At 38.4% G+C, this 16,223-nt stretch overlaps 2 protein-coding genes across 2 annotated transcripts; one reads left to right on the top strand and one right to left on the bottom strand.

Annotated features, from left to right (window-relative positions):
• The first annotated feature begins 8,536 nt into the window (after positions 1-8,536).
• On the top strand, positions 8,537-10,135 carry LOC143563390 (stemmadenine O-acetyltransferase-like). Its single transcript, XM_077050938.1, has one exon. The coding sequence runs from the start codon at positions 8,545-8,547 to the stop codon at positions 9,811-9,813; it is 1,269 nt and encodes a 422-aa protein (XP_076907053.1). The 5' UTR covers positions 8,537-8,544; the 3' UTR covers positions 9,814-10,135.
• Positions 10,136-12,647: 2,512 nt separating this feature from the next.
• LOC143563398 (uncharacterized) lies at positions 12,648-15,547 on the bottom strand. The gene is made up of 2 exons (XM_077050943.1): positions 15,159-15,547; positions 12,648-12,978 (listed from the first exon to the last, which is right to left on the bottom strand). Exons 1-2 carry the CDS (start codon positions 15,545-15,547, stop codon positions 12,867-12,869), a joined length of 501 nt encoding a protein of 166 aa, XP_076907058.1. The 3' UTR covers positions 12,648-12,866.
• Between the last annotated feature and the right edge of the window lie 676 nt (positions 15,548-16,223).

The raw sequence follows: 16,223 nt of genomic DNA, 5'->3' as shown, positions 1-16,223 counted from the left end.
CTTCCGAGATCCGTTCCTTTCTGGGCTTAGCTGGTTATTACCGGCGCTTCATTTCGAACTTCTCGAAGATCGCTTTGCCTTTAACAGCTCTAACGCACAAAGGTAAACCGTATATTTGGGGCTCGAAGCAAGAAGCCGCCTTTCTGACGCTCAAGCGTTTGTTGTGTGAAGCTCCTGTCCTTGCGCTACCTGAGGGTAATGATGATTTTGTCGTGTACTGCGATGCCTCCAACCAAGGTCTCGGTTGTGTTCTTATGCAACGAGGCAAGGTTATCGCCTACGCATCAAGGCAACTCAAGGTTCACGAGAAGAATTATACAACTCACGACCTCGAACTAGGCGCAGTTGTTTTTGCCTTGAAGATCTGGAGACACTACCTTTATGGTACTAAGTGTATCCTTTACACTGACCATAAAAGCCTTCAGCATATCTTTGATCAAAAGGAACTTAACACGAGGCAACGCTGATGGAACGAACTCATCAGCGATTACGATTGTGAGATCCGGTATCATCCTGGTAAGGCTAATGTGGTAGCCGATGCGCTCAGCCGCAAACCCTGCCAACTTAACTGTATCTTGCCGCGCACGCAACTTCACTTTGCGCCGATTCAGAGCAGTCTGGAATCACGCATTCATGACGCGCAGCGCGCATCCATCAGTAATGGTAACCTTCGCGCCGAGTTAGCGTGTGGCGCGGAAGCACATTTTGTGCCCAATCTGAGTGGAATTCTCTGCTATCTCAATCGCATCTGGATTCCCTTTGATGAGAATCTTCGCGCTGATATCCTGAGTGAGGCGCACAAATCTCGGTATTCTATTCATCCTGGCGCTGATAAGATGTACAAGGATTTGCGCATTACTTATTGGTGGCCCGGTATGAAAAAGGATATTGCTGTGTTCGTAGCTAAATGCCTGACTTGTTCTAAGGTAAAAGCTGAACACCAACGCCCATCTGGTTTGCTCGAACAACCAGAAATTCCTACGTGGAAATGGGAAGGTATAGCGATGGACTTCATTACCAAGTTACCTCTGACAGCAAGCAAACATGATAGCATTTGGGTAATAGTGGATCGTTTGACTAAGTCTGCTCACTTCCTGCCCATTCGTGAAAACTACCGTGTTGAGCAACTCGCGCAGCTTTATGTCAAGGAAATTGTCTGCCGCCATGGTACTCCTTTGAGCATCATATCCGATCGCGATGGCCGTTTTATATCTCGCTTTTGGAAATCTCTCCAATCTGCGCTAGGAACTCGCTTGGACATGAGTACGGCATATCATCCTCAGACTGACGGTCAGTCTGAGCGAACTATTCAAACTCTTGAGGATATGCTCCGATCTTGTGTACTTGATTTTGGAGGTAATTGGGATTCGCACATGCCTTTGATTGAGTTCTCTTATAATAACAGCTATCATTCCAGTATCGGTATGGCCCCATTTGAAGCACTTTACGGTCGTAAGTGCCACTCCCCGATTTGTTGGAGCGAAGTGGGTGAAACTCAAATCACAGGACCCGAACTTGTTCAAGAGACAACCGATAAAATCGCCAAGATCCGTGATCATCTGCTGACTGCCAGAAGCCGACAGAAGAGTTACGCAGATCGTAGGCGGAAGCCTCTCGAATTTCAAGTTGGTAATCTTGTTCTCCTCAAAGTGTCGCCCTGGAAGGGTGTTGTCCGCTTTGGGAAGAAAGGTAAGCTTGCTCCTCGATATGTTGGACCATTTAAGATTCTCGCGCGTGTAGGAAAAGTTGCCTACAGACTTGACCTGCCGCCCGCGCTCAGTAATGTGCATCCAACGTTCCATGTATCCAATCTCAAGAAGTGTTTAGCTGACGAGAACCTTCACATTCCACTTGATGAAGTTCAAGTTGATGAATCTATGCATTTCGTTGAGAAGCCTGTTGAGATTATGGATCGCGAGGTTAAGCAAACCAAGCGCAGCCGTATCCCTATTGTTAAAGTTCGCTGGGAGTCCAAGCGCGGAGCCGAGTTTACATGGGAAAGGGAAGATCAAATGAAGATCAAGTACCCGCACCTGTTCTCTGCGCAACCTACTTCGAGATAAATTTCGGGACAAAATTTCTTAAAGTAGGGGAGACTGTGACATCTGCCCCGATCCGACCCGACCCAGGTACCCGTTTCTCTGATCCGATCTCTTTCTTTTATGATTTAATATTTATTCATACTTATATTTTACTTTTAATAATAATAATATATTTTCCTTCCCGCCTCTTTCTCTCTCTTTCTTTCCGCCGTCCCGTCCCTCTTCTTCTCTCTTTCCGCCTTCTGTTCCCTCTTGTCGCCGTCCCGCCCTTAAGCCTTGTTTCCTTCTTTTTCTCCTCTCCTTATCCTTTGTTTCTTCCCGCCTAAGGTTGTCTGCGCAGCTCCACGCGCCAGACTCCTTTCAAGGAAGCCTGCGTGAAGACCATCTGTTCCAGCGATACGCGTGACGAACTCTTCTCGCAGCGCGCTAAGAATTGTAATTCTCGCAGCGCGCTAAGAACGGTAGTTCTTCCCGCGACGCGCTAAGGATTTGTAGTTCTTCTCGCAGCGCGCTAAGAATCGTAGTTCATCCCTCGACGCGCGAAGAATTATAGTTCTTCCCGCGGCGCGCTAGGAATTGTAGTTCCTCCCGCGGCGCGCTAAGAAATGTGATTCTTCCCGCGGCGCGCTAAGAAATGTGATTCTTCCCGCGGCGCGCCTTAGCCTTCTCGCGCTAAACCCTTTGAGTTTTCTGTTTAATCTAGCCGTTTGCTTTTGTGTTGTCTTATCTTCTGTGCTGTTGACCTGACCTATCTTATGTCTGAAAAGCCACTTTCGGCGCAGCATGCGCACCAACCCCATTGGTTGACAGAAAAAGTGACTGACATTATCTTTTGAGATCTGCTTTTTCCATGCTTGACCAGTACCTTTATCTGACCCGCCCATGCCTGTTTACTGTTCCCTGTCAGCTTTATCTTGCCCCCTGCAGCTGCCATATCTTTTGATATCTTTTGGAATCTTTTGCTTTTTGAGATCTTTTCCTCTTTTCTAGGGATTGTGTTCCCTAGGGTTTCTCTATAAATAATAATGTTATTTTCCTAACACTACACACACAAAACACTTAATCTCTCCTGTCCTCTCTTGCTCCTTGCCGTTGTTCTTCCTCTGCCGTCTCCTCTCTCTTTGCATCCGTCTTCCTCCCTGTTCTGCCCTGCTTTTTCGGTAATATATTATATATAATAATTTACTTATTAATTATGCTAACTTATAATCAAGACTTAAAACAAATTATTAAAACAATAATCTTACTTATAGGTTAACTTGTGCTTGTTTAAAGTTGGTTCTTGCTTTATCTTACACCGCATCGTTTATCAAGTGAGTAATCTCGTATCTAATCCCTTTTTGCTTTTAATGTTTTGGGATGTTCATGTGTTCATACAAACTTAGAGTCTTAAACTGTTTATGAACTTTAGTCGCGCAGTATCCCATGTGTTGAGGACGTAGACTTGGCTGTTTATTTGTATGTGTGGATCATTAACCGTCTTGTCGGTCTATTCCGCAGTTCTCATGGTACCATTAGATGAACACGGGAGAACTATCGTTTATGATTTTCTCTTTTGTTTACACTTGCACAGTCTTTCTTGTTTGTGAGCTCAATTGTGAGCACTGGCAGTCTATGAATCTTAGAGTTGGTCCCGATTAGATTACACCCTTGTTGAAAACCAGACATACACATGTTGCGCGCAGATTTATTGTTATCTATATATTGTATTAAACTTGATTTCTCACCAACACGCAAGTGTTTGACGTTTATTTTAACACGTGTTCAGGTTTGCAGTAGCTGTTTTGGAGCTTGTGGACACGTAGGAAGTTTTCTTTATTTTGGACCTAGATTAAAATGTATCAAGACAAGTTATTGCTGTTCGAATATTATGATTTATAATATATTGATTTATGATGATTTATGTTATCTTATGGTTACTTTGCGCGTGCGCGAATGAATGTATTTATTAAATATTGACACCCAATAGTGTCACGAGTAATGAAACAATATGTGGCGCCCCGATGTATAATCCGCCTTTGGTCGGGGTGTTACAAAGACCCCCCTGGCATAGGCATGTGTATGTTTGACCCATATTTATTTAAATAAAAGTCATACATAAATTTAAAATTCAAGTTAAAATAATTTTTTGTCTCTGTTGAAAAGTTTGGGTCAATTTCATGCATATCTAAGGCTGAAAAAATTTCGTCTATCACACATTCAACCCCCGTAACATTTAACATTGGGTTTAAAGCGGCGGCGCAAGTAAAAACCGGTGGCAATTCAAGAAAGTATTTTTTTAATTTAAACTTCATTGGTAATATGATGTTTGAAAACATTGGACTTTTATTTTCAAATTCTTTAAGATTGTTAACCATTAAAAATAACTCCGAAAGAACCAAGGGACTTGTCGGATAATACGTTCCCGATAGTTTCGTAGTTGATGTTTTAAAAACTTCAAGAAAAGTCGATAAGTCATTGATAATTTCCCATTTCTCATTTGAAAAGGGGATTGCCAAATCATTCTCGGCAAGACTAGAATGAAACATTTGTAAAGTTTCTCTTTGTTCCAAAGCACTTTGAAACATTGTGCAAGTGGAATTCCATCGATGAGGTACATCCCAATTAGCTCCCAAAGCTTTTCTTCCCGTATCTTTACAAAATTTTCTATAATCCATTTGTCTTTTTTTACTTTTCTTAAAAACTTCATGTATCATTAGTCTAAAATCGTTTATAACCGATGTAACCTCATCCGAAGCAAGTCCGTCTTGCACGATTAAATTAATGATATGTGCAACACACCTTGAGTGAAAAAATACACCATTGCAAATCGGCGTATATTTTAATTTTAATTTATCAACCGCCGATGTATTATTCGATGCGTTATCAAATGCCATTGAAAATATTTTATTTTCTAGTTTATAAGTTTTTATAACATAATCTAAAATTTCAAACAAATTATCTCCCGTATGTGGATACTCAAAGAGTTCGAAAGCAATGGTGCGTTTCATCATTTCCCACGATGACGGGTCTACCCAATGAGCGGTGACACAAAGATAAGATTCGGGTAGACCATGTGGAGCCGACCAAACATCACTAGTTAAGTTTATTCCCGTATTTATATTTTCAAAATATGCAATTAGTACCTCTTTGGCCTTCTTCCACAATTTTAAACAATAACGTTTAAGAGTATGACGACTTACGTGAGTGTATTGTGGTTGAAGCGTATCTCGAATCATGGCGGTTAAGCGAGGGTTGTCGAAGTGGCTAAACGGCAAAGCTTCTTGAATCACAAACTTCGCCATACGATCTTGAACTCGATCAATTTGGTATGTAAATATTCCGCCTTCACTATCCATTTGCGTTTGTTGCGAATCGACGTTCTTTTTCAACGCCTTGCAATACGGATTTTCGATGTGTTTCTTCAAATTTGAATTCGAAAGTGGGTTTAAATAAACCCCACAAAACTTGCACCGAGCCTTCAATGAATGGTCACTCAATTCAACCAAATTTCAATTGCACCAAATCTCTTGATTACGATTATGAGGTACAATACGAACGAAACTTGGTTCGGCGTTGGAACCTTAACCAACCGATGATTGTGAGGCAGCCATAACAACAAATATGAATATAGAAGAAGAGAAAACAAGATATTAGAGAACTCAAAACGTTGTAATAGCGTTTTTTTGTATTTTTTTGCGTTCGGGTTTGCGTTTTGAGTGTTGTGATGAACCCATGACACCAAATACCTATTTATACTAGTAGTGGGGTGCTTGGGGGAGCCAAAAAACGGCTATTTTTGACCCCAACGGTCAAAAAATGGCCAAAAAAAACGATTTCCAACGGCTATATTCGATCCAACGGCTAGAACCGGTTAAGAACCGGTTCCGGATGGTTCGGTTCCAGAACCGGTTCCGGTTCGGTTCCGGTTCCTACCCGCCCCCACTCAGAAACGCAAGAACCGGTCACGGATCATCGGGTTGAATCAGATAGGGTCCGGTTCCTACCAAAAACGGGTAGGAACCGGTTCGGTTCCGGTTCGGGTCCACCGGTTCGGTTCCAGGAACCGGTTTTTTTGATCAACTCTAAGTAAAAGCGTATGAGATATTGTATCAAACTATCAGTGTTCAATTAATCTGATACGAATAAAAAATAAATTATTTCATGATGGATGACTTCCTTAAAAATCTACACTGAAACAACAAAAACAAGGCCGCAAATCTCCTGCGAGTAAAATATAATATTGTTTACTATGAGTGGTCAAATGTTAGGTAGCGTTTGTTATGCAGTAATGACAGGGGGAATGGAATGATTCATTACGTGGGAATGAAATATGAGGTGTTTGGTTGCACAATGGAATGGAATCATCCATTACACATGGAATCTCATGCCATCAAAACAACTCATTCCCACCCCCCCCCCTTCTTTTTTTTCATTCCATTCCTCCTTCAACCTACTTTCTCAACAACACCATCATCTAACAACAACCACCACCACCACCACTACCATAACCACCACCATCATCTGACCACCACCACCAGCGTCACCACCACTACCACCACCTCCGCCGCCCCACCACCTGACCGCTACCGTCGCCATCACCACCTCCTCCACCACCACCACCAAAGCTACCACCGCCACCATCTTCGCCATAACCACGGAAACCATTGTCACCGTCGCCACACTACCATAACCACCACCACTATCACTGCATGGCCACCACCACCCGACCACCGCCATCACTATTAATGCTACCATCGCTTGACCACCACCACCACAACCACCACCCCCGCTGACTGACCGCCACTGCAACCACCATTTTCATCTCTAGAGCTACCACCACCGTCGCCATTTCAGTTTTCTTTTTGTAAATAAAATATATATTTTGGGATAGGAATATTTTTGTTATTTCTATTTAATTCCTAAAATTTTTTTCGGATACCAAACAACATAAAGTAATTATTCATTTCATTCTCATATGGTAACCAAACAAGACAAAGGAATGGTAATGATCCATTTCATACATTTGTCCATTCCATTCTTTCTCCCATTACATTCCCCCTTCATTCCATTTCTTTCAACCAAACACACCCTTATAGGGTTTAGAATTTAAGTAGTTGATTGTGTAGAATATGTCTTCGTGTCTTGTGGTTAGGTTAATGTGGTTTTCATGTGTTTCTTTGATATATGATTTGTTGTCTAGGCTCTTATAAAATGGCGATAATTAACTAACTAATAACGACATTAAATGAATCCTAAAATAAAAGATTACTTCACTAGCCTTAATTTAAAATAAAATGAAAAAGAAGGGTTGTTTTAATATGGGTGATACTTGATCAAGGACATCAAGAAGTCACGAACAATTGAATATGTTCAAGAATCTTTGAATAGCATAAGACAAATTATTAATTTTATATATGTCTTAATTTTATTTTATTTTTATAGGGGGGTGGGTTGTACTAGTTTTCTATGAATACCTTCACGATCATTTCTCTAAATGCATTTAAAGCAGATTCATGATAAAGTAAAAAACGTCTCGTCAATTATTGCATTCCCTTTTCTCTCCATCTACGTCTAGTAAGTACTGTGGCTCTAGGTGGTGGTCAACGACATCTTTTGACTGCTTATATCGTTTTAACAAAAGACAGGGACGGGGTGGTATATGGTGGTAAAAATGACCTGTCGGTGGTGTCTAAGTTTGTTTATAGCTAACGAACTGAACACGAACCTCTTTGTCACAAGATTCTTAAACCTAGCTAACGAACTGAACACGAACCTCTTTGTCACAAGATTCTTAAACCGGACAATGGGGTCCTCGGAAACATGACTTTGGTTGCAGCTTTGGAGAGGGTGGTGTCTCAGGCAATGGTTGCAGGCGGTGGTGGTTGAGTACGGTGTATACTTTTTAATATAAATGATAGCGAGTGAAAGTGATTCTTTCAAAGGACCCAATCAACCAATCTATAATTTGCCAACGTATAAAAGACAAAAACTGTAATTTAGTCTAGTTTATACTTTATATATATTGCATTTCTTGCTCATTCCCGTGTCTTACATTCTACTGAACATGGAATACCATCTATGTAATTTCTAACACTAGTTAGAAACCAAATATGCAACACCGGTAAAACAAAAGAAACAATCGGTGTAACTTCGTCTAATAATGCAAAAAGATGCTTCTAGTCAACATATAATTATACGGGATTTTTACATATATCTCCTTAGTAAGAGGACTTATTACATATATCTCCTTAAAGTTAATAATTATACTGTCAGCTTTCATGCCTTGCACACTGTGTCATTAAATATATAGAGAGATTCTACATAAAGGTTTAGTAATGTGCTACCCATAAAAAGAACCACATGTTGCCTTGTAAGTACCAAACTCAGAATCACTTGTCTTATAGATATGTTTTCTTCCCATAAAAACATAGCTTTTTACAGTTGGAACCATATATTTGTCATTTTAAGGTTTCACACACATATGCAAGGAAAAAAAAACCTTACTCTTTTAAGCCTAAACATGAAGGTTACAATACTTTCTAAGGAGCTTATTGCACCATCTTCTCCAACTCCTTGTAACCTCAAAACCTACAAATTCTCCTTCATAGATCAACAAATTCCACCATATTACATCCCAGTCATACTTTACTACTCACATGATGTATCAACCACCACAACGCAACACGAAATAACCACCAAACTCAAAGCCTCACTATCTAAAACATTGACTCATTACTACCCTTTGGCAGGAAGATTAGCCAAGAATAAAAACACGGTTGACTGCACCGATCAAGGGGTTGAGTTCTTGATAGCCCGAGTCGAATCCAGCCTTTTAGACGTAATCAAAAGTCCGGTTATCGAAGATTTGAATAAACTTGTGAAGGTGGATTCGTCATATGTGGATGATCAGTTGGTTATTCAAGTTAACTTGTTTGAATGTGGTGGCATTGCGGTCGGTGTGTCCATGTCACATAGGATAGGTGATGCTTGTAGTATTTCATCATTTGTGAGCCACTGGTTCGCATTGGCTAAAGGGTCGGTGACCCCTTTGCCTAGCCCGGTTCTTGACTCGGCGGTTTTGTTCCCTCCAGTGGAGTCATGTGAGTTCAATCGAAACCCGAAGGATCTAACAGTTGTCCGGTTTAAGAATCTTGTGACAAAGAGGTTCGTGTTCAGTTCCTTAGCCATAAACAAACTGAAACACGAAGCGGTGAAAGACTATAACATGAACCCGACCAGGGTCGAGGTGTTGACCGCTTTCATTTGGAAGTGTGGGACCACGGCTTTAGGTGACTGTGAAGTCTCGGTGGCTTTTAATTCGATTAACTTGAGGAGGAAAATGGAACCTATGTTACAAGATCACCAACTCGGCAATCTTTTTCAAATGTCGAGTGCAGAAGCCGAACGAACCGCGAGCATGGCTACTCGTGTGGTGAAGTTGAGGGACTCGTTTAACAAGATTGATATTGCGTATGTGAAGAGTCTAATGAGCAAGAAAGGTTTCGAGATTGCTAGAGGTAATTTTAGAGAAATAAGAAAGTTTATGATTCAGGAGGGTGTAGGGGTGTTCAGGTTTGCGAGTTGGTGCAGATTTGCGTTTAACAAAGGTGATTTCGGATGGGGAAAGCCGGTTTGGGTTAGTTGTGCTGATTTTGCTGATGAAAACGCTGTCATTTTTGTAGATTCTTTAAAAGATGATGGGATTGAAGCATGGGTTGTGATGAATGAAGATAATATGCACAAGTTTGAGAACAATGCTGAGCTTCAAGAATTTGTTACCTCTAGTTAAAAACTGTTTCGTCTTTCGTTAGTGTTTTTGGCGGATGAATAATGTACACTACGAATCAGATAACTTTCACTGATGGCATTGGCATGGTGTTTGTTATTTGTTAAATTAAGTATTTTCTTGTATTCTTGATGTTTTGTACATAGTGTGCTTAATTTAATGTTGATGATTGGTACAGTGTATTTAATTTAATGTTAATGGCAAAAAATATATGGCATGCCAAGCTCGAGTTGAGCTCGAATTCTAATATGAGCTGGAATTTTACAACCGAGCAATTAGGCTCGATTGGTGCAGGTTTGGCTACGGTGTTGTCTGACCAATTAGGCTCAATGGATGCCTGACCTAGGATGAAATGGTGCCCAGCCAGGCTGAAATTCTATACAGTAGCACTTATGATGTAACCAAGGGGGTGTTTGGTAGAGGGAATTGAGGGGTGAGAAATGGAATTGGAAAGAATTCTCTTGTTTGTTTATGAAAGAAAGAGGTGAGAAATGGAAATAAACCATTTCCATTTCTCTGATTTTGTTTCTCTAAAAAAAGCGGAGAATTGGATTTCTAGGGTTTCATTTCTCAGCCTCACTCTCTCACGTCTCTCCCTGCTGTTCGATCTACAGCAGCAAACTCACGCCTCTCCCTGCTGTTCGATCGACTTGCAGCCTCTAATCACCCACAAATCATCTCCAATCCAAGAACCGAGTTCGTATTCGCGATCCTTGCTTCGATTCCAACGATCCTAGGTATGAAACTTTCATTTTTTCGACTTTCTTATGCTCGACCAGACCTAAACCTCGATCCAAACTCAGCTGCTGATGTCGATTGTTATCATGGGATGTTTGTATGTTGTTGGTAAGCGATTTAGATATGTTAGATTTCAATGGTTTATGTTTAATTCGACTCTTGATGAAATCTTTGATGTCTAGGTTGGGAATTGAACATTATATGGTATGAAATTGATGAGTTTGAATCATGAATTTTATGTTAGAATGATATTTAGATGCTAGGTTGAATGTTGGAACCGATAAATTGAATGTTTACATGAGTTGCTTAAATGCTGTTGCTGATGAAATCTGTAATGCTGTTTTGTTCAAACAATATTTTGATCATAACAGATGCAAATTGATCGTTTCTTGAGTCTAACATTAAGTTCAAAGAGTCTAGTTTCAAACCCCACTGGTTTCATAATTTTTAGAGAAGTTTTGATTACCCAAACGTGAAAAATAAAACCGAAGGTCAAATCTGTTTTTGACTGACAGATTTTAGGTCCACTTCTAAAGAGCATAACTCTCTTGTTTTTGAAGTTTTAGACTTCATTCCTCTTTCTAATGAACATTTTAAGTGTCTAGAATATTTCCCAATTGGCCTTGTATGCAAATCCTGAGTAGTCAATTTTTGAGAAATTTTGATATTTACAAACTCTGAACAGTAAGTTTTAGATACCTTTGATAATTAGCATTTTAGTTGAAAACCTTATGCATACTTTAAAAATTTGAGAAAAATATATAAACACCTAGAGATGTTGAAGTTTCTGTGAAAATATTTTCATAATTTATTTCAATTGTTTTGTTGATAAATAAATCTATATTTACAAACTCAAATCTGACCAAAAAACTCAGATTTCTACATATCAACAAATCATCACTTTTTACACCATTTTTATCTATAAATTGACTTGTAACTCACATGGAAATCTTAGGGATCTTGTATAACATTGACTTGTAACTCACATGGAAACTTGGATGTTCAATTTCATCCAAAATAACATATATATTGATGTAAACATTGGCAATTAAACAACATTCAGCAAGTCAGTGAATAAAGTAGCCTGTAATCATTTTTCTTGCTTTCATGATCACTTTGTTGCTAATATTTGGATTATATTTTGGAGTTATTTGCTTTTCTTGAATTTTCTTATATTTTTATGTGTAGATGGCAAGATCACCTTCCAGACAAAGAATAGTTGCCATAGGTGCATTTTATGTCATTTATGTTACGATTCTTGGTGGATGTTGTGTACTTATCATTTGCGTCGGTCGATTGAGTCAATGACTTTACGTACAAAATATTTAATGAGTTACCATAATAGGCGTGAAAACATGGTGAGGATGGTTTATGAAAGTGATGTTACGAGTGTTGTTAACATAAGAATGAATATACATGCATTTACAACACTTTGTGATATGCTAGAAACTAGAGGGGGACTAAAGAATAGTTTTGTATGTGAATTGGTTTTAACTATGGTTGATGTTTTTTGCTTAAAAGCTATGTTTTGTATGTGAATTGGTTTGATCAATGCATATTTTGGTTGGAATTTATGCATCTTTTTATATGTTTTTTATTTTTTAATAAATATTTGTTATGAAAAAAATACTTGTGCTAATGATAAAGTTGATATAATTCTCTGTTTATTTCCTATGTACCAAACAAGAGAAATGATTCTCAGCTATATTTCTCTACTGAAATCTGTACTACCAAACAGAACAGTCAATTCTCATTCTCCAGACCAATTCCCTTTCTCTGCAATTCCATTTCTCTACAATTCCATTCTCTGTACCAAACACCCCCTAATAGTATCATATGAAATACAAATATACAAATTATCATATTTATCTAAATGATTGGCTCGTTTAGGCTCGCGAGCGTAGTCAAACTCGGTATATGAAGCTCAAAATTCGTTTATCAAATGAGCTCCAAAATTTCCCAAACAAATTAACCACAAAGGAGCTTTTTTAGGTTTTGAGTAAACTATGCATTTTTTATGACTAAATATTTTTAAAAAAGTTGAGAATCTTGTTTGGTAAAAATTTCCCAAACAAATTTACCACAAAGGAGCAAATACATGATCAACTGTCAAATACTGGTTACTTAGACATACCCAAAAAATATAAACCTAGATATAGCACGATACCGTTATTGTTACAACTAACAGCACTAGAATTACTTGCGCAAATTCATTCTAAAGGCAAAATCCAAGTCATTAGTTGTCAAAATGCACATAGCGTCAAGGTGCAAGATTGTACCCTCGTGACCAGCAAAAAGAATGTTTGTCAGGTTAGCCCTCATCGACAGTACAGGACTTCAACATCAATGAGGTCCCAATTGTCAGGTTTGTCATCAACCACCTTCTTTCGTGGGGTTTCGTCTTTTTTGTCCACTGGTCGTTGTTGACGCCTGTATGGAAAAAGCAAACCACGTATTGGAATTTTAGACATAATATTAATAGCCAATAAAGATCATGTTAACAGCCAAAATCTGAAGGACCCAACGGTTCACGTCCTGTTTAACAATCTTGTAACAAAGAGGTTCTTGTCTAGTTCTATAGCCATAAACAGCACACATGGCTAGTCTTGTGGCTAAACTGTTAAGTTCATTTTAGAAAATCAATCACGAGTATTTGAGGAGTTGAACGGGCAAAAACAGAATTGAGATATCGAAAGTTGATCACAGAGATGAAAAAGTTTTAAGATTCAGTAGGATTTCAGGGTCTTCAGGTTTCAGAGTCCTAGCAACAATGGAGTTTAGGACTAGCAGGTAAGAAGTTAACAAAGGTAAACTAAGTAAATATACAACTATCCTAACTTTACTCAGATGATTACTTAATTATCTGTTCTGGTTCTGAAATATAAACTCCAATCCGATAATCGCTTTGAAATCAAATCACACATCCCCCTCCCTAACCATGTATACAGTGCCTTTAATTCTTAGTTTTCTGCAACTGTCATATCTAAGATTGTAGATCTTAACACTTCTATGTAATCAAAACGCTTATGATTTAAGTATGAGTAAGAATCATATGATTCAACCAACACGTGTTTATTTATTCCATTTGCATTTGGTACTTTCGGTTTCCTTGCGCCTGAGGCTATGGAGCTACTTATTCGAGTCCAACGGCACAGCTTGTTGCTTGTTTGCCTGCCTTCTATTTCGATGTAAACACTACTCATTGGTATAAAGTTAGACCTATTGTAAACCAAATTCCATGGTTGTAAAAATGACATCTAGACTACAACTAATCGTTAGTCGGTACCCCCGCCAATTAATCGTTATTTGGTCAACATCGGTCAAACTTGTAAAATTTATTCAACAACACTGCCTAATTCAGATATCCACATTCTACAATCTAAACAATGAGATTAACCTAATTCATTACATAACCATAGTGGAAACTGGAAAGTTAACTTACAAACTAAAAAAGTGTGCTAACTATGCGAATTAAGTAGTGTAATTACAACATAGTGTAATTATAGCATAATGTCTACAATGTAATTACATGATCACACTACCTTGTATATATGGGGTCAAAATGAAATTAACGCGCTAAACGTGAGAATCAAGTAGAGTAATTATATATACAAGATAAATTTATCTTGTATATATAATTACTCTACTTGATTCTCACTTAGGGTGGCAATCTTAACCCAAACCCTTTTGAAATGGGTCAATTTGAGTTGTTTTAAAAATTAAATGAGTTGGTTTGGGTAAAAGGTTTTAACTAATTGGGTCAATATGAGTCATTTGAAATTCCATTCTTTTATTTTTAGGTCAAAATGGGTTGACAAGTTCAAAGAAATTGGTCGATATGGGTTAGTGTCCTAAGGAAATGTGACAGGTTTCGGATCGGAACGGGTTTTCGTTCAAGACAGATTTCGGATTGGAACGGGTTTCAGATTGGAATGGGTTCGGTTCAGGTTTCAAGCCAACACGAGTTTTCACCCGTGACCGGTTGGGTTTTGGTTTCTTTTTGGTCGATTCCGGACTTGTTTTTGTCCGTTTTTCAGTTTCGTTTTTGTTCGGTTTGAATTCTTTTAGTTCCATTTTGATTGTTTTTTTTTATTTCGATTGATGTGGTCCGGTTTTGGCTTTTTGTTTCATTTTCGTCGAATTTTTCGGTTTCAATTCGATTCTCGGTGGGTTTTTTTTTTTATGAAACAAGAATAATGGCGGAAACATTTTAGTTTTTTTTAGACTTTTTGTTTTTTATTTATATTTTAAGTTATGATTTTTTTATTATTATTATTATTATTTTTTTGAATATTTTTTAGGGTTTTTGATATTAATAGAAAACCCCTCCAAAAAAATTCAAAAAAATAAAAATAAAAATAAAAATAAAAAATTAATATTTTTTAGGGTTTTTTTTAGACTTTTTAATTGACCCGTTATGACCTAAACTCATTTTTGACCCATGACTCATTTCATCCCATGACTCATTCGAGCCGACCCAACCCAACCCATTTGCCACCTCTAATTCTCACGATTAGAGGGTTAATTTCATTTGCATATTAACCTTCCCATGTATATATAATTACACTGCTTGATTCGCACGGTTGACTCATTAATTTAATAATAACTACCTTCGGGATCTCCGTCTAGCGGCGTCTCGAATCTTGCGTTTGCGCATCTCCTGATTGGTCTCGAAGAACCTCCTGCGCTTACACTCCTGAATCACATTCGCTCTGAAGACCTCGCGACGGAACCTACCGACCAGGCTCTCTTCGGACTCGTCGGGAGCTACGATCACCTGCACGTTGTACGGCCGTTTGAAGAATAACGTGTTCGAGAAGGCGAGTGAAGGAAACAGTACGGAGTGGATGTCAGGAGGAGGAGCAGTTGTTGTTGTTATTAGAGGTTGATTGATTGTTAGGGTTTTTAGTGAGATAGAGGTTGGTGGTGGTGGTTGGGGAGATGAAGATGAGAGAGAAAGTGAGGAGAGAGAGGTTATGAGAGATGAAGCTGCTGCCATTGGAGGAGAAGGGTTTAAGCAGGTGTTCTCTGCTGCATATGCAATGGTGGTTTTGGTTTTATTATTACTGTGTTTTCAGTTTTTGTTTTGAACCATTTAATCTTTTTATTTTTTAGGGACTAAAGTGTCATTTTCGTCCTTATGGTACAAACTACTGGGTCACAAGGACGAAAATCACACAATTAATAGAGATGAAATTTGGAAATTTGAAACTACTTGACCAAAACCGCATATTTGGACAAACCACATGGACGAAAACCGCAGCTAACTGAAATAAGTATTATAATAAAGAATGAGTGAAAAAACATATTTACCCCTGACTTAACGACTAAATTTAACGGGGTTAGTGATTTGGATGTCATTGGCAAGAATTAGGAAACGTGGAGGATCCATATGCAAAAAAATAAACTTTTTGGACTAAATTCGCATTATTTGCCAAACCATAAGAACGAAAATGACACTTTACTCTTTAAGAAGTATGTCTGTAAACGAACTAGATGAACTATTTGTGAACTTTTTGACGAGAAGTTCGTTTATTTAATAAACAAAAGGAATTTAATAAACGAACGGACATGAACAAAAAAATAGGTTCTTTAATTAAACAAGCGAACATGAACACATGTTTCATTCATTCATTTATGTTTGTCTATATCCATATATTTGTTGTTTATTTATG

Source organism: Bidens hawaiensis, unplaced genomic scaffold (genome assembly GCF_021521415.1).
Source record: "Bidens hawaiensis isolate Kalapana, Puna unplaced genomic scaffold, B.hawaiensis_p1.1 tig00021378_1, whole genome shotgun sequence".
Lineage (NCBI taxonomy): Eukaryota > Viridiplantae > Streptophyta > Magnoliopsida > Asterales > Asteraceae > Bidens > Bidens hawaiensis.
The sequence above is the reverse complement of the archived record's forward strand: the minus strand, read 5'-3'. Positions and strand labels throughout refer to the sequence as shown.